General features: G+C 50.0%; 1 protein-coding gene across 5 annotated transcripts in view; it reads right to left on the reverse strand.

Moving 5' to 3' along the window:
* Positions 1–641: 641 nt before the first annotated feature.
* The window catches only part of lars2 (leucyl-tRNA synthetase 2, mitochondrial), a 98,548-nt gene continuing 72,670 nt past the window's right edge, over positions 642–26,519 (reverse strand). For 4 of the 5 annotated variants that reach the window (XM_048522582.1, XM_048522555.1, XM_048522545.1 and 1 more), the window contains 2 exons: positions 7,597–7,724; positions 642–1,427 (listed from right to left, as the gene is read on the reverse strand). In XM_048522582.1, coding sequence (XP_048378539.1) covers positions 1,248–1,427; positions 7,597–7,724 — 308 coding nt within the window. In that variant the 3' untranslated portion in view covers positions 642–1,247. The remainder of the gene's footprint in view (positions 1,428–7,596; positions 7,725–26,519) is intronic. The other variant, XM_048522573.1, reaches the window with a different exon arrangement.

Consider the following 26,519-nt stretch of genomic DNA (forward strand, 5'->3'; position numbering starts at 1 on the left):
CTGAGAATAAAACGTCAACATGAAGCACTGCAGTCAACCCGATGAAGGAAATTCAACTGACAAACTGTGTTGGACCAGGGGTATCATATCCAGAATTGATAAACACACGCTCTTGACCGTGTAAAAGTAACCATTTCATGTTTTGTAGTTCTGAGGAAGGGTCACCGGATCTGAAACGTTAACCCAGTTTCTTCCTTCACAGATGCTGCCAGACCTGCTCAGCTTTCCAAGCAACTTTGTTTTTGTTCACGTTTTGTAGATTGTTTTGCAGAATGTAAAGAACTAGCACAGAGTCAGTCAAACACTGTGACCATGATCCACTTATCCACTGCACTTCAAGGGCAGAACAATCCGAGAGACGGAAGCTCACAGATTTGGTGGCGGTGGTGAGTGGGTGCTGTGTCCATGTAGAACCATTAGCACCTTCCCATTAACTGACGGAAGAAATTATCAAGACAGCAGCCTCTTCAGAATTTGAACAGTTATGGAACTGCAGATGCTGGTGAATCTGAGATAACAAGGTGTAGAGCTGGATGAGCACAGCAGGCCAAGCAGCATCATAGGAACATGAAGGCTGACGTTTCAGGCCTGAATCCTTCTTCAAATGTTCTAGATTTTATACCATTTCAGCAAACTTAATCTTTGCTTTCCTTATGAAATAAACAATTCTGGCATTTAATTGCATCTTTAGCTGTCACATTTTACAGTTCAATCAATTAATGTTCTGTTGCTTGACTAGCAAAATAAACGCCTGGTATTTTATTACATTTAGATGAGATTTATTCATTTTTCAAAATAACTGAAGGTGACTGTAATGTAAAAATAGCTGCAGACCAACAGTTTTCGGAGTTTTCTTTTGCAGAAAGAGGAGAAGACCAGCCAAAACACTTTTGACTACATGATTCAATTACTCAGTCCCCCTTTCATTGCTGCAAGCCATTCTCTAATCACTCAAGCCTTTCCGGAAGGCTCAAGCGATTAGTACTGTTGTCAGAAGCATTCCAACCGAACGCTTCTCTGCTTTGTCACTCTCAACCCTCACCAAACAGAAGCAGGAGATAAGAGTTCTAAGGAGCCACTATGAGGCCCAATGTCCATCTTCAACAGGAACTCCAGCACACAGCTTCTGTGCTACATTCATTCCTTAAAATAATGAACTTGTGGTGTGAATGGGCTTCACATCACTGTGAGTGCAAGCCACAGACAGCAAAATGTTTCGACAACATAAACAGCTCCATTATCCCACTTTATTCTTCCAACAGGAAATTGATGAGGGCGGTTCTGGGAGACAGGATAGCTTTCTTGATGACCCGCCCCTGTAGCTGTTTGATGCCCAGTTCACTTTGAAGGATGAGCTCCTGCACTCTCTCCACATTCCTGATGACTTGTTGAGGCAGGTTTACTGAGCCACAGACCTGGTTGTTGATCTGTTGGGAAGACAAAGAGCACGCAAAATGAGAAACAGATGAGCAACTGAACAGGGCATTTTGTTTTGATGGGCTTGATATATCCTTATTCTAGCCTTAAAGAATGCAAACAACTCAAAATCTGTAAAGATACTGGGATAACAATTGGAATGGGTGGGTTCTTGTATGAAGGGGGTTTGGAAAGGCTGGAATTTTTACAAGAGCAAGAGGTGACTTGAGTGAAATGGACAAGATTCTGAGAGGTCTTGACAGAATGCCTGTGGAAAGGAAGCGTTCTCCTGACGGAGGGCAAGAACCTCAGATCACTGCTTCGGAGAGCATGACTGCCGGCTCCAACTCAGCTGCACCCATCATTGAAACCATGGGGCATTTCAAGATAACTGCCCTGAAAACACCAGTTGTCCTGTGCTCAAGCACAACTTGCATTTCTATAGTACCTATAGAGAAAAGGAGAAATTTCTTTCATTGAGAGTTAGAGCGCTTCGAACACTTTCTCAAAAGTCAGTGGAAGCGTCATACAGTCTTAGAGCAAAGGAACAGACCCTGTGGTCCAACCAGTCCATGCTAAATATAACTTTTATTTCTTTATTCATTAATGGTCTGAAGGCATTGCTGGCCAGGCAGCATTTATTGCCCATCCCTCCAGAGGGCAACTGAGAGACAAGCACGTTGCTGTGGGTCTGGAGTCACATGTAGGCCAGACCGGGAAAGGATGACAGTTTCCTTCCCTAAAGGACATTAGATAGATAGATAGAACATTACAGCACAGTACAGGCCCTTCGGCCCTCGATGTTGTGCCGACCTGTCATACCGATCTGAACCCCATCTAACCTACACTATTCCATGTACGTTAGTACATAGTACGTAGTAATAACGATTAGTGAACTAGATGTGTTTTTCCTGACAATCGATAATGGATTCATGATCATCATTAAATTCTTAATTGCAGATATTTTATTGAATTCAAATTCTACCATCTGCTGTGGCAAGATTTAAACCCAGGTCCCTATAATGTTGTCTGGGTCTCTAGATTAATAGTTCAGCGATCATAGCACTACACTATTGCCTCCCCAAATACAATCCCAAACTAAATTAGTTCTACCTCCCTGCTCCTGACCCATGTCCCCCTCCCCCCTCCAAACCTCTTCATGTACTTACCCAACTGTACCCACATCCACCATGTCCTCTGGAAGTTCATTCCACACACAAACCACCCTCTATGTAAAAGACTTGTCCCTCATGCCTTTATTAAATCTCCCTCCTCTCATCTTCAATGTGTCCTCTTGTCTAGAAATTTCCCACCCTAGGGGAAAAAACACACCTACATTAACCCCATCTGTCTTTGAGTATCCTTAAAGCAGAGATAGATCAATACTTGATAAGTGGGAGGTAGTGGTGGATGCTAACTGGGGAAATGCAGAGTGGCTTTGACCACAGAAGGACGGAGCAGGCTCAAGCTCCCCTAGTTTGCATGGCTTGTAAAAATGTCCTTTGGTTTGCACTCGCTCCCAATGTGGTTTCTCCGCAACCCAGCAGCACACTCTGCTTCCTTGGTCACTGCCCTGATCTACCCAGATTGAGCCGTGGCATTGGCAGCTGGCCAGAAGCTTCATGACATCATCACTATGAGATCAACGGTTACACGGAAATTATCGGTTTATCAGCCTCCTCGGAGAGTATGAGAGAGTCAGCTCCCGCTGTAGCTGCACCCATCATTTGAACAACAAGCATTTCAAGCCACTTTCACAGAAAACCGCAATTCTCCAGCGCACAAGCAGTTGAGAAGCAACCACGATTTGCATTTCTATAGCACCTTCAATTAGTCTGTACAGTCTTGGATTACTAGTTGCTTTGGTTAGACCCTTGGCACGGAACTCTTATCCCTGCATATAAACCGATGCTTTTCCAGCTACTATCCGTTCTGAGGAAGGGTCACCGGACCTGAAATGTTAACTGAATTTTTACTTCACAGATGCTGCCAGGCCTGCTGAGCTTTTCCAGCAACTGCTGTTTTTGTTCCTGACTCTTATGCATATCATATTTTTCCAGTAATTTGGTTTGTCTCCAGAACCACTGTATTTTTAATTTTTTGCAACTATCTCTCTGCCTCAATTAATTGGATCATAGGTCACTCCTTCACCTCCTACTCAGCTGTTGACACTTCACTCACATTGTCTAACATTCTTGATCACCTGCAGAGACCTATTATTGGGCCTGTTGACACTAGATTTACACTATCTGTATGATCTTTTGATCTCTCTGATTATAACTGTGCCTGAGTGCTTCTCTTCACTTCACTTGATGAAGGAGCAGTGCTTCGAAAGTTTGTGATTTAGACGATAACCTGGTGTTGTGTGATTTCTGACCTTGTCCACCCCAGCCCGACACGAGCACCTCCGCATCATGCTTTTAATAGAGTCATAGGATATTACAGCAAAACAGCCTGCAGCTCAAAATATCAGCATTATCAAGAGAACTTTGACTCTGAGCCACTACAGGACACATTGGGGGCAGATGATCAAAACATCTGAAGGATCATTCAAATAAAACAAGGGCTACAAATGCTTGACATCTGAAACAAAAGCAGAAATTGCTGGAGAAAGCCAGCAGGTCTAACAGCATCTGTGGAGAGAAATCAGAGTTAATGTTTCAAGATCAGTGATCCTTCTTCAGAACTGATAGCAGCTAACAAAAGGTAGCGTTTATGCTGATGAAAGGGCTGGGGAAAGGAAAACGGAGTGAGCGGACAGGTGGAGATAGAGCTGAGAGTGAGAGAGAGAGAGATGAGAGAGAGAGAGAGAGAGAGAGAGAGAGAGAGAGAGAGAGAGAAGGGGAGAGAGAGAGGGGGGGAGGAGAGAGAGAGAGAGAGAGAGAGAGAGAGAGAGAGAGAGAGAGAGAGAGAGAGAGAGAGAGAGAGAGAGAGGCGTACGGTGTGTTAAGTTTTATTGGTAGAGGGATTGAGTTTCGGAGCCATGAGGTCATGTTGCAGCTGTACAAATCTCTGCTGCGGTCACACTTGGAGTATTGCGTACAGTTCTGGTCGCTGCATTATAGGAAGGATGTGGAAGCATTGGAAAAGGTGGAGAGGAGATTTACCAGGATGTTGCCTGGTATGGAGGGAAGGTCTTATGAGGAAAGGCTGAGGGGCTTGAGGCTGTTTCGTTAGAGAGAAGGAGGTTAAGAGGTGAATTAATAGAGACATATTAGATGATCAGAGGATTAAATAGGGTGGATAGGGAGAGCCTTTTTCCTCGGATGGTGATGGCTCACACGAGGGGACATAGGTTTAAGTTGAGGGGTGATAGATATAGGACAGATGTCAGAGGTAGGTTCTTTACTCAGGGACTAGTAAGGGCGTGGAATGCCCTGTCTTCAACAGTAGTAGACTCGCCAACTTTAAGGGCATTTAAATAGTCATTGGATAAACATATGGATGATGATGAAAGAGTGCAAGTTAGATGGGCTTCAGTTTGGTTGCACAGATCGGTGCAACATGGAGGGCTGAAGGGCCTGTACTGCGCTGTAATGTTCTATGTTCTCTCTAACTCCAAAGGCATCTGGTTAACTGCTACCCTGGCTGTGACCAACTAATTCAGAGTGGGGTTGTGGATTAACTCTAGATCTGCCAGGTTCAGACATGCAATTTTCTTACAGAAAAGACCATGGGTGGTAAGGGACAAGGCTGCAGTGCTGTCAACAACAGGAAGATAAAGGCAAATATACCCTGACAATTATATTTCTCAAACGTCACACACAAGCAGCTGCGAGATGATCCTGTGCATACTGTATATTTCAAGTCTGGAGCTGGCTAAGAAAACTGGTAAGTGCGCCTCAAATGAAAACAGTAGGCTATTCGGCCCCTCAAATGTGCTGTCCATTCACTAAAATAACGGCTGAAGAATCGAGGCCTTCACTCCACTTTCTTGCCTAACCTCCAAATGACCCTGACTCCCTTGTAGATCAAACACCTTCAAACCCAAGAGTGAGATTCAGAAGCAGAAAGTGTGGCAAAGATTTAATTACACTTTGTATTTGAGAAAACGGTGGCTTCATGGTAATGTCACTGGACTAGTCAGCCAGGGGACGAGGCTGTTGGCCTGGAGTCACAGGGTCACGGGCTCAAATTCTGCCTCAGAAACCACAACTGTCGAGAAGGACAAGGATAGCAGTTACACAGGAACACCACCAACACCTGCAAGTTCTCCTTCTCACCACCCTGACTTGGAAATATAATCATTACTTCTTCAGTATTCTGGTACTACCCTTCCTACCAGCATCTGCGGGTGCTCCTAGATCTAATGTTCCCTCTGATTTGCGTGGCCAGAAGCCTGCTCCATGTGCCAGCCCATTGACTTCCAGCTTTGGAAGTCAATGCCACGCAGGGACCTCAGAGCTCCCAACATTGAAAAGCATTCTAGGAGTGTTACCTACACCCCAAGAACTGCAGCAGTTCAAGTGGGCAGCACCCCAGCCAGGGCAATTAGTTGTTAAAAAGCCAGAATTTAAAAACTAGTCTCAGTATCCTTGAAACCATCATTCATTTTATTTAAAAAAATCTCAGGTTCTCTAGTGCCGTTTTTGGGAGGAAATCTGCCCTCTTTACCCAGTCTGGTCTACATGTGACTCCAGACTCTGGAGCAACGTGGTTGATTTCTATCTTTCCTTTGAAATAGACCAGAGAGCCACTTAGTGCAAGGGGTGATTAGGTTTGGGCATGCCAGTGATGCCTCAATCTTGTGAAACATTGAAAAAAAGACTTAAAGTTGTTTACAGAGTTCACACCCACTTCAGCAGGGCAGATGTGCTTTGAAACAGTCAATAACATTTTCAGCTTTTCAACAGCCTTGACAGCTCCTGTTGGAAGCAAAACAAAGATCCTGTGACAGGCTGGAACATGCAGGGGCAGAAGTCAGACATAGCTCACTGGAAGGTGCTCTCCCAACTCCAACCCCAACCCCTTAAAAACAGAGAATTTTGGGACGAGACACAGCAAACATTCTTTCCATGCCGCAGGAAAAGGGATTGGATGGTATGCTTTTTCGCTTGAGAGAAGCCAAAGCAACATTTGAGCTAGAATTCTGAGATCTTGTCCAAAAAATCCCAGGTCAGTGCTGAAACACAGATTGGTGAAGATAGCAGTCAACTGTGCATTTTAAAAGAGTCGAAGTTGAATGAAACAAATGCTGTTGACCTGCATAGAGCTAACAATAGCTGTTTGATAAGAGGCATGTACTGTGTTGTGACATTATACAATCACGATTCTATGCATGGTTACAACATCTGACAACAGAAACATCTGAGGCGTCTTTAACTTGCAGAAGTGAAAGCATGGGCTTCACTGAAACATACAGAGGGTTAATCTTTATAAAAAGAAGCCCATTATTTTGAGGTGTATTAAGTATCGCTCTAGATTTAGATGGGAGGTTATACGATGACAATAGACACCTTGGGGAGACAAATTATTATGATCTTCTCGTGATTGTTAGAGAGATGGTGTTTGAAATGTAGAACGAACAGTTCCCAGTTTTCATATGCAGTGATAACATCAATCACTCCCAAGTCAACGTTATCTACTCTGTGACAAGGTAACACAAATGTAATGTTGAAACTACAAGCAACTGAGTAGAGATGAAACAATGCTAGCTTCACATTGGATGCGTGACACCTTTCTCTCTAATCCTGAGTGGGGTAACAAACCCCTCCAACACTCGCACACGTAAGTTGCCCCCTAACACTGCATGACTCAAATAGAGCAACTTGGTCATGACTCCACTCTTGAATGGCTACTGGCCCAGTCATGCATAGAAATTTCATTTTATATTCATTCACAGGACCTGAGAATCACCGGGCAAAGTCAGCATTTGTCATTTCATCCCAATATCCGAGTGGCTTGCCACATCTTTGGTTTCAGAGGACAGTTGAGAGTCAACCCTATTGTTGCGCACGTCTTCACATGCTGAGCAAGGATCAGGTACTTAGTAATGTGGAAGCCAGCATCAGCTACCTTGGAGACACAGGAAGGATTACTACTGGGGAAAGGTGCATCATGATAATAATAGAGAGAAATGGAGAAAGTGTAACAGAAGCAGTGCAGCCAGAAGCACATGTTAATTGAGGATCTGCTTCCGTCAGTCACGGTAGAACATGTACTCCTCACTTTGCATCTTACCCTGACAACCATCGTCACTGTGTCTGGCTGCTGCAGATAAGCTGGGTCCACTTTTGGCCACTGCTGGAACAGCACATCAGTGTCCCACTGATATTGAACGGTCAACTTGTTCTGGACACTGGAAAGACCTGCAAAAGACAGGAACACTAGTATTTGTACATCAGCAGAAAGGTGAAAGTGGGGTTTCCCAAAAGACTTGCAGCTGGTGCTACTTTGGAGGAAGTCACAAGAGAGGAGTGTTTCAGACACTTGTGTGCACATTGCAAAGCAAACTCCCCTGTGCCAGCTTGGAAACCACAGACCCACATTGTGAACACAAGACCAGGCTTTCGCGTGATAAACCTCAGGGATTTCAAAGACAAGCACACCCTTGCATGACGACACAAAAAGAAAAATCTGTCACAGTGGACCCCAAATAGCCTGGCTTTAATATCAACTTGGTTTGAGAGAACAGAATTTGCATAAATAACTCTCGGCCATGAAGCAAGTCAATAAGGACTTGTTAGTGCAATAATACATTGTCTAACTCCAATAACTTCTTTCACTGTTGGCATTCAAGCAAACAAATTTTGATCTCATGTACCAAACACAACAGGCAGATGCATTACAAGATGATGTTTGGGGATTATCTGGTCATGGGCTGGGAAAAGAGGCATATTTTTAAAAAACCAAATGACGACTTTATATTGAACAATCCCTTCCACAAGCCCCCAAAATCATTTTTATTTAGTCTTTCATTTGCTCTTTAAACTGGTCCAAAAGAATAAGGCGACATGATAGTAAGTGAGGGATAGATGATCCTGTGCAGACAATGAGAAAGGACAAAGAGTGATTGAAGGGAAGCTGGGGTGGGGACGATCAGTATCAAACCAGCTGGGAGCTGGGGGGGCGTGGCAGGGCGGGTGGGGAGGGAGCTGTGCCAGGTTGAGGGGGGGAGTGGACAGCCATGGAACGCACACACGACCCTGGGATTACAGTCAGGCTTCCACCATGTGTCCACCTCTCGTTCCACCAGCCCCACCACTTCAGGCTCCTTCACTGCAGGTATAACAACACCTCAAGGGCTGCACCGATATATAGCAGCAGCCGACCTCCTCCTCCTCCTCCTCCCCACCAACTCACCTCCTCCTCCTCCTCCTCCCCACCAACTCACCACCTCCTCCTCCTCAACACCAACTCACCTCCTCCTCCTCCTCCTCCTCCTCCCCACCAACTCACCTCCTCCTCCTCCTCCCCACCAACTCACCTCCTCCTCCTCCTCCTCACCTCAACACCAACTCACCTCCTCCTCCTCCTCCTCCTCCTCAACACCAACTCACCTCCTCCTCCTCCTCACCTCAACACCAACTCACATCCTCCTCCTCCTCCTCCCCACCAACTCACCTCCTCCTCCTCCTCCTCACCTCAACACCAACTCACCTCCTCCTCCTCCTCCTCCTCCTCAACACCAACTCACCTCCTCCTCCTCCTCACCTCAACACCAACTCACATCCTCCTCCTCCTCCTCAACACCAACTCACATCCTCCTCCTCACCTCAACACCAACTCACCTCCTCCTCCTCCTCCTCACCACCAACTCACTACCTCCTCCTCACCACCAACTCACCTCCTCCTCCTCACCAACTCACCTCCTCCTCACCACCTCCTCCTCCTCACCACCAGCTCACCACCTCCTCCTCACCACCAACTCACCACCTCCTCCTCCTCACCACCAACTCACCTCCTCCTCCTCAACACCAACTCACCTCCTGCTCCTCACCACCAACTCACCTCCTCCTCACCACCAACTCACCTCCTGCTCCTCACCACCAACTCACCTCCTCCTCCTCACCACCAACTCACCTCCTCCTCCTCACCACCAACTCACCACCTCCTCCACCTCCTCCTCCCCACCAACTCGCCTCCTCCTCCCCACCAACTCGCCTCCTCCTCCCCACCAACTCGCCTCCTCCTCCCCACCACCAACTCACCTCCTCCTCCTCACCACCAACTCACCTCCTCCTCCTCACCACCAACTCACCTCCTCCTCCTCACCACCAACTCACCTCCTCCTCCTCACCACCAACTCACCTCCTCCTCACCACCAACTCACCTCCTCGTCCTCCTCACCACCAACTCACCTCCTCCTCCTCATCCTCAACACCAGCTCACCACCTCCTCCTCCTCGCCACCAACTCAGCACCTCCTCCTCACCACAAACTCACCTCCTCCTCACCACCAACTCACCTCCTCCTCACCACCAACTCACCTCCTCCTCACCACCAACTCACCTCGTCCTCCTCACCACCAACTCCTCCACCTCCTCCTCACCAGCAACTCACCTCCTCCTCCTCACCAGCAACTCACCTCCTCCTCCTCCTCACCAACTCACCACCTCCTCCTCCTCACCAACTCACCACCTCCTCCTCCTCACCAACTCACCTCCTCCTCCTCACCAACTCACCACCTCCTCCTCCTCACCACCAACTCACCACCTCCACCTCCTCCTCACCACCAACTCACCTCCTCGTCCTCCTCACCACCAACTCACCTCCTCCTCCTCATCCTCAACACCAGCTCACCACCTCCTCCTCCTCACCACCAACTCAGCACCTCCTCCTCACCACAAACTCACCTCCTCCTCACCACCAACTCACCTCCTCCTCACCACCAACTCACCTCCTCCTCACCACCAACTCACCTCGTCCTCCTCACCAACTCACCTCCTCCTCCTCACCAACTCACCTCCTCCTCCTCACCAACTCACCACCTCCTCCTCCTCACCACCAACTCACCACCTCCACCTCCTCCTCACCACCAACTCACCTCCTCGTCCTCCTCACCACCAACTCACCTCCTCCTCCTCATCCTCAACACCAGCTCACCACCTCCTCCTCCTCACCACCAACTCAGCACCTCCTCCTCACCACAAACTCACCTCCTCCTCACCACCAACTCACCTCCTCCTCACCACCAACTCACCTCCTCCTCACCACCAACTCACCTCGTCCTCCTCACCACCAACTCCTCCACCTCCTCCTCACCAGCAACTCACCTCCTCCTCCTCACCAGCAACTCACCTCCTCCTCCTCCTCACCAACTCACCACCTCCTCCTCCTCACCAACTCACCACCTCCTCCTCCTCACCAACTCACCACCTCCTCCTCCTCACCAACTCACCTCCTCCTCCTCACCAACTCACCACCTCCTCCTCCTCACCACCAACTCACCACCTCCACCTCCTCCTCACCACCAACTCACCTCCTCGTCCTCCTCACCACCAACTCACCTCCTCCTCCTCATCCTCAACACCAGCTCACCACCTCCTCCTCCTCACCACCAACTCAGCACCTCCTCCTCACCACCAACTCACCTCCTCCTCACCACCAACTCACCTCCTCCTCACCACCAACTCACCTCCTCCTCACCACCAACTCACCTCGTCCTCCTCACCACCAACTCCTCCACCTCCTCCTCACCAGCAACTCACCTCCTCCTCCTCACCAGCAACTCACCTCCTCCTCCTCCTCACCAACTCACCACCTCCTCCTCCTCACCAACTCACCACCTCCTCCTCCTCACCAACTCACCACCTCCACCTCCTCACCACCAACTCACCTCCTCCTCACCACCAACTCACCACCTCCTCCTCCTCACCAACTCACCACCTCCTCCTCCTCACCAACTCACCACCTCCTCCTCCTCACCAACTCACCACCTCCTCCTCCTCACCAACTCACCACCTCCTCCTCCTCACCAACTCACCACCTCCTCCTCCTCACCAACTCACCACCTCCTCCTCCTCACCACCAACTCACCACCTCCACCTCCTCCTCACCACCAACTCACCTCCTCGTCCTCCTCACCACCAACACACCTCCTCCTCCTCCTCCTCACCAACTCACCACCTCCTCCACCTCACCACCAACTCACCACCTCCTCCTCCTCACCACCAACTCACCACCTCCTCCTCCTCACCACCAACTCACCTCCTCCTCCTCACCACCAACTCACCTCCTCCTCCTCACCACCAACTCACCACCTCCTCCTCCACCTCCTCCTCGCCACCAACTCACCTCCTCCTCCTCCTCACCAACTCACCACCTCCTCCACCTCACCACCAACTCACCACCTCCTCCTCCTCACCACCAACTCACCTCCTCCTCCTCACCACCAACTCACCTCCTCCTCCTCACCACCAACTCACCACCTCCTCCTCACCACCAACTCACCTCCTCCTCCTCCTCACCACCAACTCACCTCCTCCTCCTCACCACCAACTCACCACCTCCACCTCCTCACCACCAACTCACCTCCTCCACCTCCTCACCACCAACTCACCTCCTCCTCCTCACCACCAACTCACCTCCTCCTCCTCACCACCAACTCACCACCTCCTCCACCTCCTCCTCCACCTCCTCCTCGCCACCAACTCACCTCCTCCTCCTCCTCCTCACCAACTCACCACCTCCTCCACCTCACCACCAACTCACCACTGCCTCCTCCTCCTCACCACCAACTCACCTCCTCCTCCTCACCACCAACTCACCTCCTCCTCCTCACCACCAACTCACCTCCTCCTCCTCACCACCAACTCACCACCTCCTCGTCCTCCTCCTCACCACCAACTCACCACCTCCTCGTCCTCCTCCTCACCACCAACTCACCTCGTCCTCTTCACCAACTCACCTCGTCCTCTTCACCACCAACTCACCTCGTCCTCCTCCTCACCAAATCACCACCTCCTCCTCCTCACCAACTCACCACCTCCTCCTCCTCACCAACTCACCACCTCCTCCTCCTCACCAACTCACCACCTCCTCCTCCTCACCACAAACTCACCACCTCCTCCTCCTCACCACAAACTCACCACCTCCTCCTCACCACCAACTCACCACCTCCTCCTCACCACCAACTCACCTCCTGCTCCTCACCACCAACTCACCTCCTGCTCCTCACCACCAACTCACCTCCTCATCCTCACCAGCAACTCAGCACTTCCTCCTCCTCACCAAATCACCACCTCCTCCTCCTCACCAAATCACCACCTCCTCCTCCTCACCACCAACTCACCTCCTCCTCCTCACCACCAACTCACCTCCTCCTCCTCACCACCAACTCACCACCTCCTCGTCCTCCTCCTCACCACCAACTCACCTCGTCCTCTTCACCAACTCACCTCGTCCTCTTCACCACCAACTCACCTCGTCCTCCTCCTCACCAAATCACCACCTCCTCCTCCTCACCAACTCACCACCTCCTCCTCCTCACCAACTCACCACCTCCTCCTCCTCACCACAAACTCACCACCTCCTCCTCCTCACCACAAACTCACCACCTCCTCCTCCTCACCACAAACTCACCACCTCCTCCTCACCACCAACTCACCACCTCCTCCTCACCACCAACTCACCTCCTGCTCCTCACCACCAACTCACCTCCTGCTCCTCACCACCAACTCACCTCCTCATCCTCACCAGCAACTCAGCACCTCCTCCTCCTCACCAAATCACCACCTCCTCCTCCTCACCAAATCACCACCTCCTCCTCCTCACCAAATCACCACCTCCTCCTCCTCACCAAATCACCACCTCCTCCTCCTCACCACCAACTCACCTCCTCCTCCTCACCACCAACTCACCTCCTCCTCCTCACCACCAACTCACCTCCTCCTCCTCACCACCAACTCACCTCCTCCTCCTCACCACCAACTCACCTCCTCCTCCTCACCACCAACTCACCTCCTCCTCCTCACCACCAACTCACCTCCTCCTCCTCACCACCAACTCACCTCCTCCTCCTCACCACCAACTCACCTCCTCCTCCTCACCACCAACTCACCTCCTCCTCCTCACCACCAACTCACCTCCTCCTCCTCACCACCAACTCACCTCCTCCTCCTCACCACCAACTCACCTCCTCCTCCTCACCACCAACTCACCTCCTCCTCCTCACCACCAACTCACCTCCTCCTCCTCACCACCAACTCACCACCTCCTCCTCACCACCAACTCACCACCTCCTCCTCACCACCAACTCACCACCTCCTCGTCCTCCTCCTCACCACCAACTCACCTCGTCCTCTTCACCAACTCACCTCGTCCTCTTCACCACCAACTCACCTCCTCATCCTCACCAGCAACTCAGCACTTCCTCCTCCTCACCAAATCACCACCTCCTCCTCCTCACCAAATCACCACTTCCTCCTCCTCACCAAATCACCACCTCCTCCTCCTCACCAAATCACCACCTCCTCCTCCTCACCAACTCACCACCTCGTCCTCACCAAATCACCACCTCCTCCTCCTCACCAACTCACCACCTCGTCCTCACCAACTCACCACCTCGTCCTCACCAAATCACCACCTCCTCCTCCTCACCAACTCACCACCTCGTCCTCACCAAGTCACCTCCTCCTCCTCAACACCAGCTCACCAACTCCTCCTCCTCCTCACCAGCAACTCACCACCTCCTCCTCCTCACCACCTCCTCCTCCTCACCACCTCCTCCTCCTCACCACCAACTCACCTCCTCGTCCTCCTCACCACCAACTCACCACCTCCTCCTCACCACCAACTCACCACCTCCTCCTCCTCCTCACCACCAACTCACCACCTCCTCCTCCTCCTCACCACCAACTCACCAACTCCTCCACCTCCTCATCACCACCAACTCACCTCCTCCACCACCTCCTCCTCACCACCAACTCACCTCCTCCTCGTCACCACCAACTCACCACCTCCTCCTCGTCACCACCAACTCAACACCTCCTCCTCGTCACCACCAACTCACCACCTCCTCCTCGTCACCACCAACTCACCACCTCCTCCTCGTCACCACCAACTCACCACCTCCTCCTCCTCACCACCAACTCACCACCTCCTCCTCCTCACCACCAACTCACCACCTCCTCCTCCTCACCACCAACTCACCACCTCCTCCTCCTCACCACCAACTCACCACCTCCTCCTCCTCACCACCAACTCACCTCCTCGTCCTCCTCACCACCAACTCACCACCTCCTCCTCACCACCAACTCACCACCTCCTCCTCCTCCTCCTCACCACCAACTCACCAACTCCTCCACCTCCTCATCACCACCAACTCACCTCCTCCACCACCTCCTCCTCACCACCAACTCACCAACTCCTCCACCTCCTCATCACCACCAACTCACCTCCTCCACCACCTCCTCCTCACCACCAACTCACCTCCTCCTCGTCACCACCAACTCACCACCTCCTCCTCGTCACCACCAACTCACCACCTCCTCCTCGTCACCACCAACTCACCACCTCCTCCTCCTCACCACCACCAACTCACCACCTCCTCCTCCTCACCACCACCAACTCACCACCTCCTCCTCCTCACCACCACCAACTCACCACCTCCTCCTCCTCACCACCTCCTCCTCCTCCTCACCACCTCCTCCTCCTCACCACCTCCTCCTCCTCACCACCTCCTCCTCCTCACCACCTCCTCCTCCTCACCACCTCCTCCTCCTCACCACCTCCTCCTCCTCACCACCTCCTCCTCCTCACCACCTCCTCCTCCTCACCACCTCCTCCTCCTCACCACCTCCTCCTCCTCACCACCTCCTCCTCCTCACCACCTCCTCCTCCTCCCCACCTCCTCCTCCTCCCCACCTCCTCCTCACCACCTCCTCCTCCTCACCACCTCCTCCTCCTCCCCACCTCCTCCTCCTCCCCACCTCCTCCTCCTCCCCACCTCCTCCTCCTCCCCACCTCCTCCTCCTCCCCACCTCCTCCTCCTCACCACCTCCTCCTCCTCACCACCTCCTCCTCCTCACCACCTCCTCCTCCTCACCACCTCCTCCTCCTCACCACCAACTCACCTCCTCGTCCTCCTCACCACCAACTCACCACCTCCTCCTCACCACCAACTCACCACCTCCTCCTCCTCCTCACCACCAACTCACCAACTCCTCCACCTCCTCATCACCACCAACTCACCTCCTCCACCACCTCCTCCTCACCACCAACTCACCTCCTCCACCACCTCCTCCTCACCACCAACTCACCACCTCCTCCTCCTCCTCACCACCAACTCACCAACTCCTCCACCTCCTCATCACCACCAACTCACCTCCTCCACCACCTCCTCCTCACCACCAACTCACCTCCTCCTCCTCCTCCTCACCACCAACTCACCAACTCCTCCACCTCCTCATCACCACCAACTCACCTCCTCCACCACCTCCTCCTCACCACCAACTCACCTCCTCCTCGTCACCACCAACTCACCACCTCCTCCTCGTCACCACCAACTCACCACCTCCTCCTCGTCACCACCAACTCACCACCTCCTCCTCGTCACCACCAACTCACCACCTCCTCCTCCTCACCACCAACTCACCACCTCCTCCTCCTCACCACCAACTCACCACCTCCTCCTCCTCACCACCAACTCACCACCTCCTCCTCCTCACCACCAACTCACCACCTCCTCCTCCTCACCACCAACTCACCACCTCCTCCTCCTCACCACCAACTCACCACCTCCTCCTCCTCACCACCAACTCACCACCTCCTCCTCCTCACCACCAACTCACCACCTCCTCCTCCTCACCACCAACTCACCACCTCCTCCTCCTCACCACCAACTCACCACCTCCTCCTCCTCACCACCAACTCACCACCTCCTCCTCCTCACCACCAACTCACCACCTCCTCCTCCTCACCACCAACTCTCCTCCTCGTCACCACCAACTCACCACCTCCTCCTCGTCACCACCAACTCACCACCTCCTTCTCACCACCAACTCACCACCTCCTCCTCCTCACCACCTCCTCCTCCTCACCACCTCCTCCTCCTCACCACCTCCTCCTCCTCACCACCTCCTCCTCCTCACCACCTCCTCCTCCTCACCACCTCCTCCTCCTCACCACCTCCTCCTCCTCACCACCTCCTCCTCCTCACCACCTCCTCCTCCTCACCACCTCCTCCTCCTCACCACCTCCTCCTCCTCACCACCTCCTCCTCCTCACCACCACCTCCTCCTCCTCACCACCTCCTCCTCCTCCTCACCACCTCTTCCTCCTCACCACCTCCTCCTCACCACCTCCTCCTCCTCACCTCCTCCTCCTCACCACCTCCTCCTCCTCACCACAAACTCACCACCTCCTCCTCCTCACCACAAACTCACCACCTCCTCCTCCTCACCACAAACTCACCACCTCCTCCTCCTCACCACAAACTCACCACCTCCTCCTCCTCACCACAAACTCACCACCTCCTCCTCCTCACCACAAACTCACCACCTCCTCCTCCTCACCACAAACTCACCACCTCCTCCTCCTCACCACAAACTCACCACCTCCTCCTCCTCACCACAAACTCACCACCTCCTCCTCCTCACCACAAACTCACCACCTCCTCCTCCTCACCACAAACTCACCACCTCCTCCTCCTCACCACAAACTCACCACCTCCTCCTCCTCACCACCAACTCACCACCTCCTCCTCCTCACCACCAACTCACCACCTCCTCCTCCTCACCACCAACTCACCACCTCCTCCTCACCACCAACTCACCACCTCCTCCTCACCACCAACTCACCACCTCCTCCTCACCACCAACTCACCACCTCCTCCTCACCACCAACTCACCACCTCCTCCTCACCACCAACTCACCACCTCCTCCTCACCACCAACTCACCACCTCCTCCTCACCACCAACTCACCACCTCCTCCTCACCACCAACTCACCACCTCCTCGTCCTCCTCCTCACCGCCAACTCACCACCTCCTCCTCACCACAAACTCACCACCTCCTCCTCACCACCAACTCACCACCTCCTCCTCACCACCAACTCACCACCTCCTCCTCACCACCAACTCACCACCTCCTCCTTCTCACCACCAACTCACCTCCTCCTCCTCCTCACCACCTCCTCCTCCTCACCACCTCCTCCTCCTCACCACCTCCTCCTCACCAAGTCACCTCCTCCTCCTCAACACCAGCCCAGCAACTCACCACCTCCTCCTCGTCACCACCAACTCACCACCTCCTCCTCCTCACCACCAACTCACCACCTCCTCCTCGTCACCACCAACTCACCACCTCCTCCTCGTCACCACCAACTCACCACCTCCTCCTCCTCACCACCAACTCACCACCTCCTCCTCCTCACCACCAACTCACCACCTCCTCCTCCTCACCACCAACTCACCACCTCCTCCTCCTCACCACCAACTCACCACCTCCTCCTCACCACCAACTCACCACCTCCTCCTTCTCACCACCAACTCACCTCCTCCTCCTCCTCACCACCTCCTCCTCCTCACCACCTCCTCCTCCTCACCACCTCCTCCTCCTCACCACCTCCTCCTCCTCACCACCTCCTCCTCCTCACCACCTCCTCCTCCTCACCACCAACTCACCACCTCCTCCTCCTCACCACCAACTCACCTCCTCCTCCTCCTCACCACCAACTCACCTCCTCCTCCTCCTCACCACCAACTCACCTCCTCCTCCTCCTCCTCACCACCAACTCACCTCCTCCTCCTCCTCACCACCAACTCACCTCCTCCTCACCACCAACTCACCTCCTCCTCACCACCAACTCACCTCCTCCTCCTCCTCACCACCAACTCACCTCGTCCTCCTCACCACCAACTCACCACCTCCTCCTCGTCCTCACCACCAACTCACCACCTCCTCCTCGTCCTCACCACCAACTCACCACCTCCTCCTCGTCCTCACCACCAACTCGCCTCCTCCTTCTCCTCCTCCTCACCACCAACTCACCACCTCCTCCTCCTCACCACCAACTCACCACCTCCTCCTCACCACCAACTCACCACCTCCTCTCCAGCACTAAGAAACAGGATATAATTGCCAGACTTGCCAGCGATGCCCAAATCCATAAAATAAATTGAAACTGTGGAATGATAGCCCTAACAAGTCGGGGAGGTAAAGCCCATTTCAATTAATATGGAGTAAATGTTAGTCTCATTGATCATAAAGCAGGAAACTACCAGATTGCGGTAATGATGGATCTGGGTCACTAGTGTCCGACCTGGCATGGCTCCAGAGCCAGAATATTGTGGTCAACCCTCAAACATTCTCTGAAAGGGCCCAGTGAGCCACTCTGTAGCGTTAATCTGTCCCAGAGGAATACCTGGAGTGTTCACCTACCACACAGGAATCCCAGCGGCGAAGGAAGGCAGCTTCTGAGGAAGAGTCAGGCCCAAGTTGAATCATCACTCTTTCTCTCTCCACAGAAAGTGCCAGAGCTGCTGAGCTGTTTGTTCCTGGGACTAACAGGTCGCTTTTGGGAAATGCAGCTTGGCCTGTCATGGTTGATCTTGTGCAGAGTGCCAACCTGGGCCACGGATCTTGACAGAGCGCTTGCAGGCTCAGTTTTCAGAAGTGTAGCACGGGTGGCTGGTAGAGTGCTGGTGGCGGGGGCACAGAGGCAGGGGACAGAGCTCTCAGCCTGGCACTTCAGATACCAAAACAGTTGGGGGGGTGGGTGAGCGGAAACATGTTTAAATTGTTGTTTAATGTCTTGACACAAATCTAACAGCAGAGTTAACATAGCACTTCAACCCGTGCTGCAGGAAGGAACTGTTGTGTTTCTTATCCTGCTCAACGTTAGACGATTTCCAAATTTACTCCAAAAGTTAAACTTGGACTTCACTGTTTGAACTAACAGAAGTAGTGACACATTGAAGTGATGACAAGCGCAGACAAACATTGACTAACCCAGGGGTTATGTTTAGATTTCTGTGGAAAACAGGAAGCGTAATCTGTTGGCCCGGCTCAGCCAAGTTTCAGAGGTGTGGCGAGGAGCTGAATCAAGGGAAGGCAGCTCCACTGACTTAAACGCAAATGTCTAACCATCGTCTGCAGCAGCTCTGCTCGAAGTGGAAAAGGTCAGAAATTGAGAAGTGCCAACCTCCAGAAGGAAAGCCATGTCCATTCAAACAGTAACGCAACGTTGAGCAGTCACTTCCTGAAATAATACAGATGTAACAAGAAGCTTGCAAAAGTGGCAGTTTTGCATTTTGAAAACGTGTTGGTGAGATGCGGGCAAGGGAATTAATTTAGTCTTGCCGGTAGAGCATCAAAGGTGAGCACCTTGGTGGAGGTGTATGGCAGATATGATGAATCTGAATGTAACGAGCTGGCCCATCAATACCCATTGGTGAGCCATTCAGATTGTTACTGTCATGAACAGTCTTTCAGCTTGGACAGCTGTAGGTTTCCTTAAGAAACATCCCGTTCTTGGGATAATGTTTTGAGCAAATCAAGTGCCTCTGCTTTGTGGTGGCAGAAATTCTTAAATGTTACCAAACCAGATAGTGAGGCAAGTTTATATTTCAACTCTATTTGGAAGAATGAGAGGGGATTGCACAGAAAACCCTATAAAATCATAACAGGACTAAACAGGGTGTATATAGGAGGGATGTTACCCATCACCAGGGAATCCAGAACCAGGGGTCACAGGCGAAGGACACAGGGTAGACCATTTGGGACCGAGATGAGGAGAAATTTCTTTACCCACAGAGGGCAAACCTGTAGCATTCTCGGCCTCAGAGGGCAGTTAAGGCCAAAACTTTGAATGTTTTTGAGACGGATACAGTTTGATACAGTTCTTAGGGCTTAAGGGATCAAACGGAATGGAGAGAAAACAGGAACAGGTTTTTGAATTGGATGAACAGCCATGATTGTATTAAATGATGCAGCAGGCTCAAAGGGCTGAATGGCCACCCCTATCCCTAATTCCTGTGTTTCCTGGGATGTGGGCACTGTTGGCTAGGTTAACTACCTATCCCTTACTGTTAACGAGGAGCTGGTTCTGAATCACTTCTCTGAAACAATGTTGTATGCCCAGAGACACATCCAAAATGGGGCTTTTCCAGGGGACAGTTCAAGTGAACAACACTGCCTTGGGTCTACAGTCACATATGACATACTGCCTTCCCTGAAGGTAAACCCTGAACCAGATGAATCTTTATAACAATCCAGTAGCTTCTTTATCATTAAAGGAGAGATGAAAATTTATTCCAGATTAATTCAATTTAATTCTATCTCATTGCTAAATTAGAATTTGAACTCGGGTATTAAACAGGGCTCCTGGGTTACAGAAATCCCCGTTTTGAAGAGATATACAAGCCTTGAAATATTAACGCTGTTTCACTCTCTGTAGTTGCTGCTGTTTCTGCAGTGTTTCTTTTGCATTTATCCCGATTACCAGTCCAATAACACAATGAGATTGTCGGATGCAAGAAATGACTGGGTGCAGATTTAAACACAATGAAATTGAAAGGGAAGGCTTGTTGGATGAAATATGCCCTTAGTACCAAATTTATTTTCATCTTCTAATATGTTGCTCAAACTCAAGATCATTTCTAAACTTTACATTCTCCTCCAGATGTCATCAGCAAAGCACAACAGTACAGTGCAAATGTACAAGGACTGAGCCATGGCAGAAGTCAAAAAAGACTAAGAGTTACTGTGAAAGATCTCTGGTGAGCAACTTCCACATGATCTATAAACCAAAGTACAAATATAAAGCTGCAAATGCCCAGAATTCTGTGCTGCATAAGTCAATGATTAATGAAGGACAGGACAGTTTCAATTCCTCACTCAGGTAATGCACGCACACACATGCACACAGCATCTTCTTGCAGAAGCCACTTGAAGCAGGCCCAGTACGTCATAATGCAAGGTGGGAAGTAGAATTAATGAGTTGCTCCTGATTCTGAGCACAGTATAACGAGAGCGTAGATTGGGAACTCAGGCAGATGGGTCAGTCTGATTGTTTTTTGATTTGATAAATGAAAATGTAAATGGATGCAGTAAATTCCACGCTCAGCATCACATTCCCATCCATTCCATCAATATGTCAAGTACGTTATATTCATTACTTCTTTTCATGGGGTCACTAGCTAGGCCAGCATCCCTAGCTGCCCTTGGGCTGAATGGCTTGCTTGGCCATTGCAGAGGGCAGTTGATGCAGCTATATTGTTGTGTGGACTACATGTGACTTCAGGCCCACCTGGTAAGCATGGCAGATTTCCTTCCTGAAAGGGCATTAGTGCATCAGGGTTTTTCCTTTGTTTTTACAAGAATTGAAGATTATTTTATAGTCATTATCACTGAGGCTGGCTTGACACTCCTGATGTTATGAACAGTATTCAAACTTTCCCAGTTGCTGTGAACCCACTGAATATTTGCCAGGTCCTCTGGGTTATAGGTTAGTGACAATACCATAACATCACCATGTTCCAGCAAATCAGCAGCTGAAAACAAAACAATTTTAAAAAAAGACCACAATCTGTGCCAACAAGGGAGGGTGGGAACAGATGGGGTAAAAGGGTGAGAACGTTATGGAAACTTGTCCAAAAAAAAACAAACGCGCACAGTCCTTCTCAGGTTTTATTTAAATTTATTCACAGAACATGGGTGTTGCTGACTGAGCCAACATTTATTTCTCATCCCTACCTGCCCTGGCGGTGGTAATGGTAAACTGTTGCAGTCTGCCTGGTATAGGTGAAATAACTTCAGAGACGCTGGTATCCAGTCATCAAATCACCTTTCATTTACACATGAACAAACCTTTACTTTATTTCTGCCTCATTCAGAGTCAGCTCTCAGTGTCGTATCTCTGACACTTCCCTTTTTTATCTGTCAGCCAGAGCTCCCTGTTAGGGGCTGTTAATCTCATCCAACCAGGGAATGCATTTCTATGAAGTCCAGCTACATGACCTAGTTACAGTCACTACCGTAGGGACACCCACACTGCTGTTACAAAGGGATTTCCAGGATTTTAACCCTAGCAACAAGTGCCTTTCCCTCAATGTAGTTCCAATTCAGGATGGTGAGTGGCTCAAAGGGAAACGTACAGGGCGTGGTGCTCCTATGTATGTACTGCCAATGTCCTTCTAGATGGCAGGCATAACAGATTGGAAGGTGTTGTTTAAGCAGCTTTGGTGAGTTTCTGCAATGCATCTTGTAGACACTACATACTGGTGCTACTGGGCATCGGTGGTAGAGAGAGCAAATGTTAAAGGTGGTAGTTGGGGTGCCAATCAAAAGGATTGCTTTGTCCTGAATGGTGCTGAGTTTGGAGATGGCGCACAAGTTTTTGGGGAATCATTTGGTGAGTTACCTGCTGTAGAATCCCCAGTCTTTGCCCTGCTTTTGCAACGACAGTATTTACATAGCTAAGCCCGTTCAGTTTCTGGACAATGGTAACCTCTAGGACGTTGATAGTAGGGAATAGTGATGGTAATGTCATTGAAGACAGAATGATGGTTGAGTTAGCTCTTGTTAGATGGCCATTGCCTGCCACTTGTGCATCATGAATGTTATTTGCAACTTATCGGGCCCAAACCTGAATATTGTCTAAGCCTGCTGTATTGGACATTGACAACTTTAGTACCAGGGTTGTGAATTGTGCTGAACACTGCATCAGCATTAGCAAACACCTCCTTCTCTGTCAGCCATTCTAACAAAGGGATGGTTCTCACTGAAACAATTTTTCCCTGGGATTAGTGCCTGATAGCCTGGGGTTTGGGGAGAGGGAGTCGTATTTTGGTCCTGCTATGTTTTGTTCCTGATTGGGGTTGCTGTGCTCTGACCAGGGGCCTGTGAGTTCTGTCCCTATTCCTTGCTCTGCCTGAGGACATCCTGCAGAGTATCCTGGAGCTGAGATGACTGATCTCCAACAACTACAACCATTTTCCTGAATGCCACAACTTATCAAACCAGTTGAGAGTTCACCCCCCGATTTCCACCGACTCCAGTTTGCTGGGGCACTTTATTATCACACTCTGTCAAATGCTGCTTCGATATCAAAGTCAGTCACTTGCCCATCCCTTTTGGAGCTCAGATCTTTTCTCTAATATTAAAGCCTTGCTGTAAACAAAGTTGAGAGTGTAGTGGGACCAATCAGTGTCAGGGAGCAGGTTAGTGCTGAGCAAGAACTGCTTGACTGTAATATTCACAACACCACGCAGCATTTCGCTGATGACTCAGTCCAGAATTGGCCAGTTTGTACTGATCTGGATTTTTGTGGACAGGATGTCCATGGATAACATTCCACACTACCAGGTGGTCAACCAGTGTTGCAGCTGTAATGAAGAACAGCTTGGCTTAGGAGGCAGCTATTTCTGGAGCTCAAGTCTTCAGCACTACTGCCAAAAATGTAGGCAGGGCTGCATTGTTAAACTTATTCAAGGCTGAGAGAGTTAGATTGTGATAGACTAGGGAGTCAAGGGCTTCAGAGGGCAGACAGGAAAGTGGGATTGAGACCACTACCAGACCAGCCACGATCCTACTGAATGCAGGAGCAGGCTGGAAGGGTGGAATGGCCTACTCTCGATCCTACGCTCTAAGCAAAACAGAGTCAACCTACAGTAAACCCAAATCATAGAAAGGTCCAGAGAGGACATAATCGGGTAGATGGGAGAAAGATATTTCCTCTTGTGGACAAATCTAGAACTAGGGGTCATCGGTTTAAGCCTAAGGAGTTGTCCATTTACAACAGAGTCAAGAGGGGAGAAATATCTCCCAGAAGGGTGAATGTCTTTGGAAGTGTCAGCCTCAAAAAGCAGCAGACGCAGAATCTTTCAATATTTTTGAGGTGGAGGTAGACAGATTCTTAATTACCAAAGCAATGAAAGATTATTGGGGACATACTGGGGTGTAGAGTTGATGTTAAAATCAGACTAGCCACAATTTTATTGAACAGGCAGGCAGGCTTGAAGGGTTAGGTGGTCTACTCTCATTCCTCACTTGCATGGTCATAAAAAGTGATTTACTAAATAGCCTTAGCTGAATTTGAAAAGTCAATAAATTTTTTTATATTTGCTCATGGAATGTGTGTCACTGTAGCATTTATTGCCTACCTCTGATAAAATAATGTTCAGGATGCATCTTTCTGACCCGTAACATGAACAAAAATGTCCACAGCGTTTATGGAAAATTATTCTATTCCAGATTACTACTCCTAAAATCATTAAAGTGCAGCTCTAAGAGTAATTCTATTTTTAGGAAGTAATTTTAGGAAGTATTTAAATTTTCATCCAAAAATCACCAATACCAAGAAATATGCAGGGAATTTCAGCATTTCCAACTGAGATTCATTGTAAACTGATAAATACTGATACTTTTCACAAGAAAAGCTGCAGCATCCAGGCATATTACAGCAAAAATATAACAAGATGACCTGGCAAGAACAACAGCTAATTCTGAGATGAAAAGAATTTGCATTTAAACAACGTTTTTCACAGCCATCGGAAGTCTCAGAGTGCTTTACAGACAATAAGTTTGTTGCGATATAGGAAATGTAGCAGCCAATTTACACACAGCAAGCTCCTGCCATGTGATAATGATCAGATTTTTTAGGGATGTTGATTGAGGGATAAATATTGGCCAGCAGACCAGGGACAGCTTTCCTGGACCTCGATGAAATAGCACGCTGAAATACATCCCCGCTTATGCGGGCGTGGGGATGGGATTTGAACCACGGCTCAATGTTTCCACTGTAAGACGGCAATGACAACAGCGCAGCTCGGCCTCAGTACTGCAACAGAATGGCAGCCTTAATTTTTGTGGTCAGATCATCGAGTGGAATTTGAACCCAGAACCTTCTAACTCACAGCCAAGTGTGTTACTAACTAAACAGATATTAAAATGAAGACCTTTAGAAGGGAAACTCGGTTTACTAATGTCTCGAAAAATATATGGCAAGCGAAAAAGCACATTGTTAAAGCTGCTGTGTGTACAGAAAAGTGCAGTCGTACTGTCATTAGTGGCGTGTTACTCCTTGAATATTGCTTTGAGAATATGCAGAAACAGAATAGAGTCTGCCTACAGAAACTCAGTCATGTAACATTCAATTTTCCACTTGTGGTTTCAAGAAAGTGACCAGTGTGGGTGGTTGATTGGCTGGATGGAAACACAATGAAACTCATTTCTTCAGAAGAAAGAAGGGAAACGTCACAGAACATTAACTGAGCGAAACAGGGTGACTTGCAGTAAATTCACACTTCACCCTGACCAGTAAGCAACACTTCAACTGATGTCCACGTTGAGCAGGTCACCAAACCAGCGGGAAATATTGCATGACAAAACAGATATTATTGTCCACCAGCCGCAGTATTGTTCGGCACATTTTATTTTGAGCGTTGTTGGCGTTGCACACACCCAGGCAAGAGGGGAGCACTGCATCACACTTGTGCCTGGTAGATAGTGGACAGGCTATGGGGAGACAGGAGGTGAGTTACTCACTGCTGAATTCCCAGCCTCTGACCTGCTCTTGTAGCCATTGTATCTTTGTGGCCAGTCCAGTTCAGTTTCTGGACTTCCACCACTGGAGCACAAGCTGGAGAATTTCCTTGCAGATATGAAAGCTTTTTCTTGAATGTTTGTGTGCTTTTAAGATACATTAAAAACTTAATGTTCATGCTCTGTTCATTATCCCAAATGGAGAAAATACTGGGACCAATGGGCACGAAACACAAAGGAACCAACACACTCATTCTACGGCTTCCCTAAAGAGCACAAACTGGAAGTCCCCCTCAGACCCATAGGCTCCCTACCAGGCACTCCATCGCACAGATTAGCCAGAGAGCTACAAAGAAGAGTCAAGCAAGTCAGCATCCATTCAGCCCAAGAATTCCTCAGCTCCATCAAAGACAAAGATACAGGACAAAGAGACCATGATATCGTTTGATGCCACGCCCTATTCACACCAATACACATACCACTAGCAAGGGAAACAATGACAACACTACCTGAACAAGAACACGACCCCAGTAAAGCCATCTCCAAAGACAACATGCTTAAACTCCCAGACCTATGCATGACCACCCACTTCAACGGCCAAACATACAAGCAAATCAATGGGACACCCATGGGATCACCCATCTCTGGACTCATAGCAGAAGCAGTGATGCAAAGACT

This window comes from Stegostoma tigrinum, chromosome 2 (genome assembly GCF_030684315.1).
Source record: "Stegostoma tigrinum isolate sSteTig4 chromosome 2, sSteTig4.hap1, whole genome shotgun sequence".
NCBI lineage: Eukaryota > Metazoa > Chordata > Chondrichthyes > Orectolobiformes > Stegostomatidae > Stegostoma > Stegostoma tigrinum.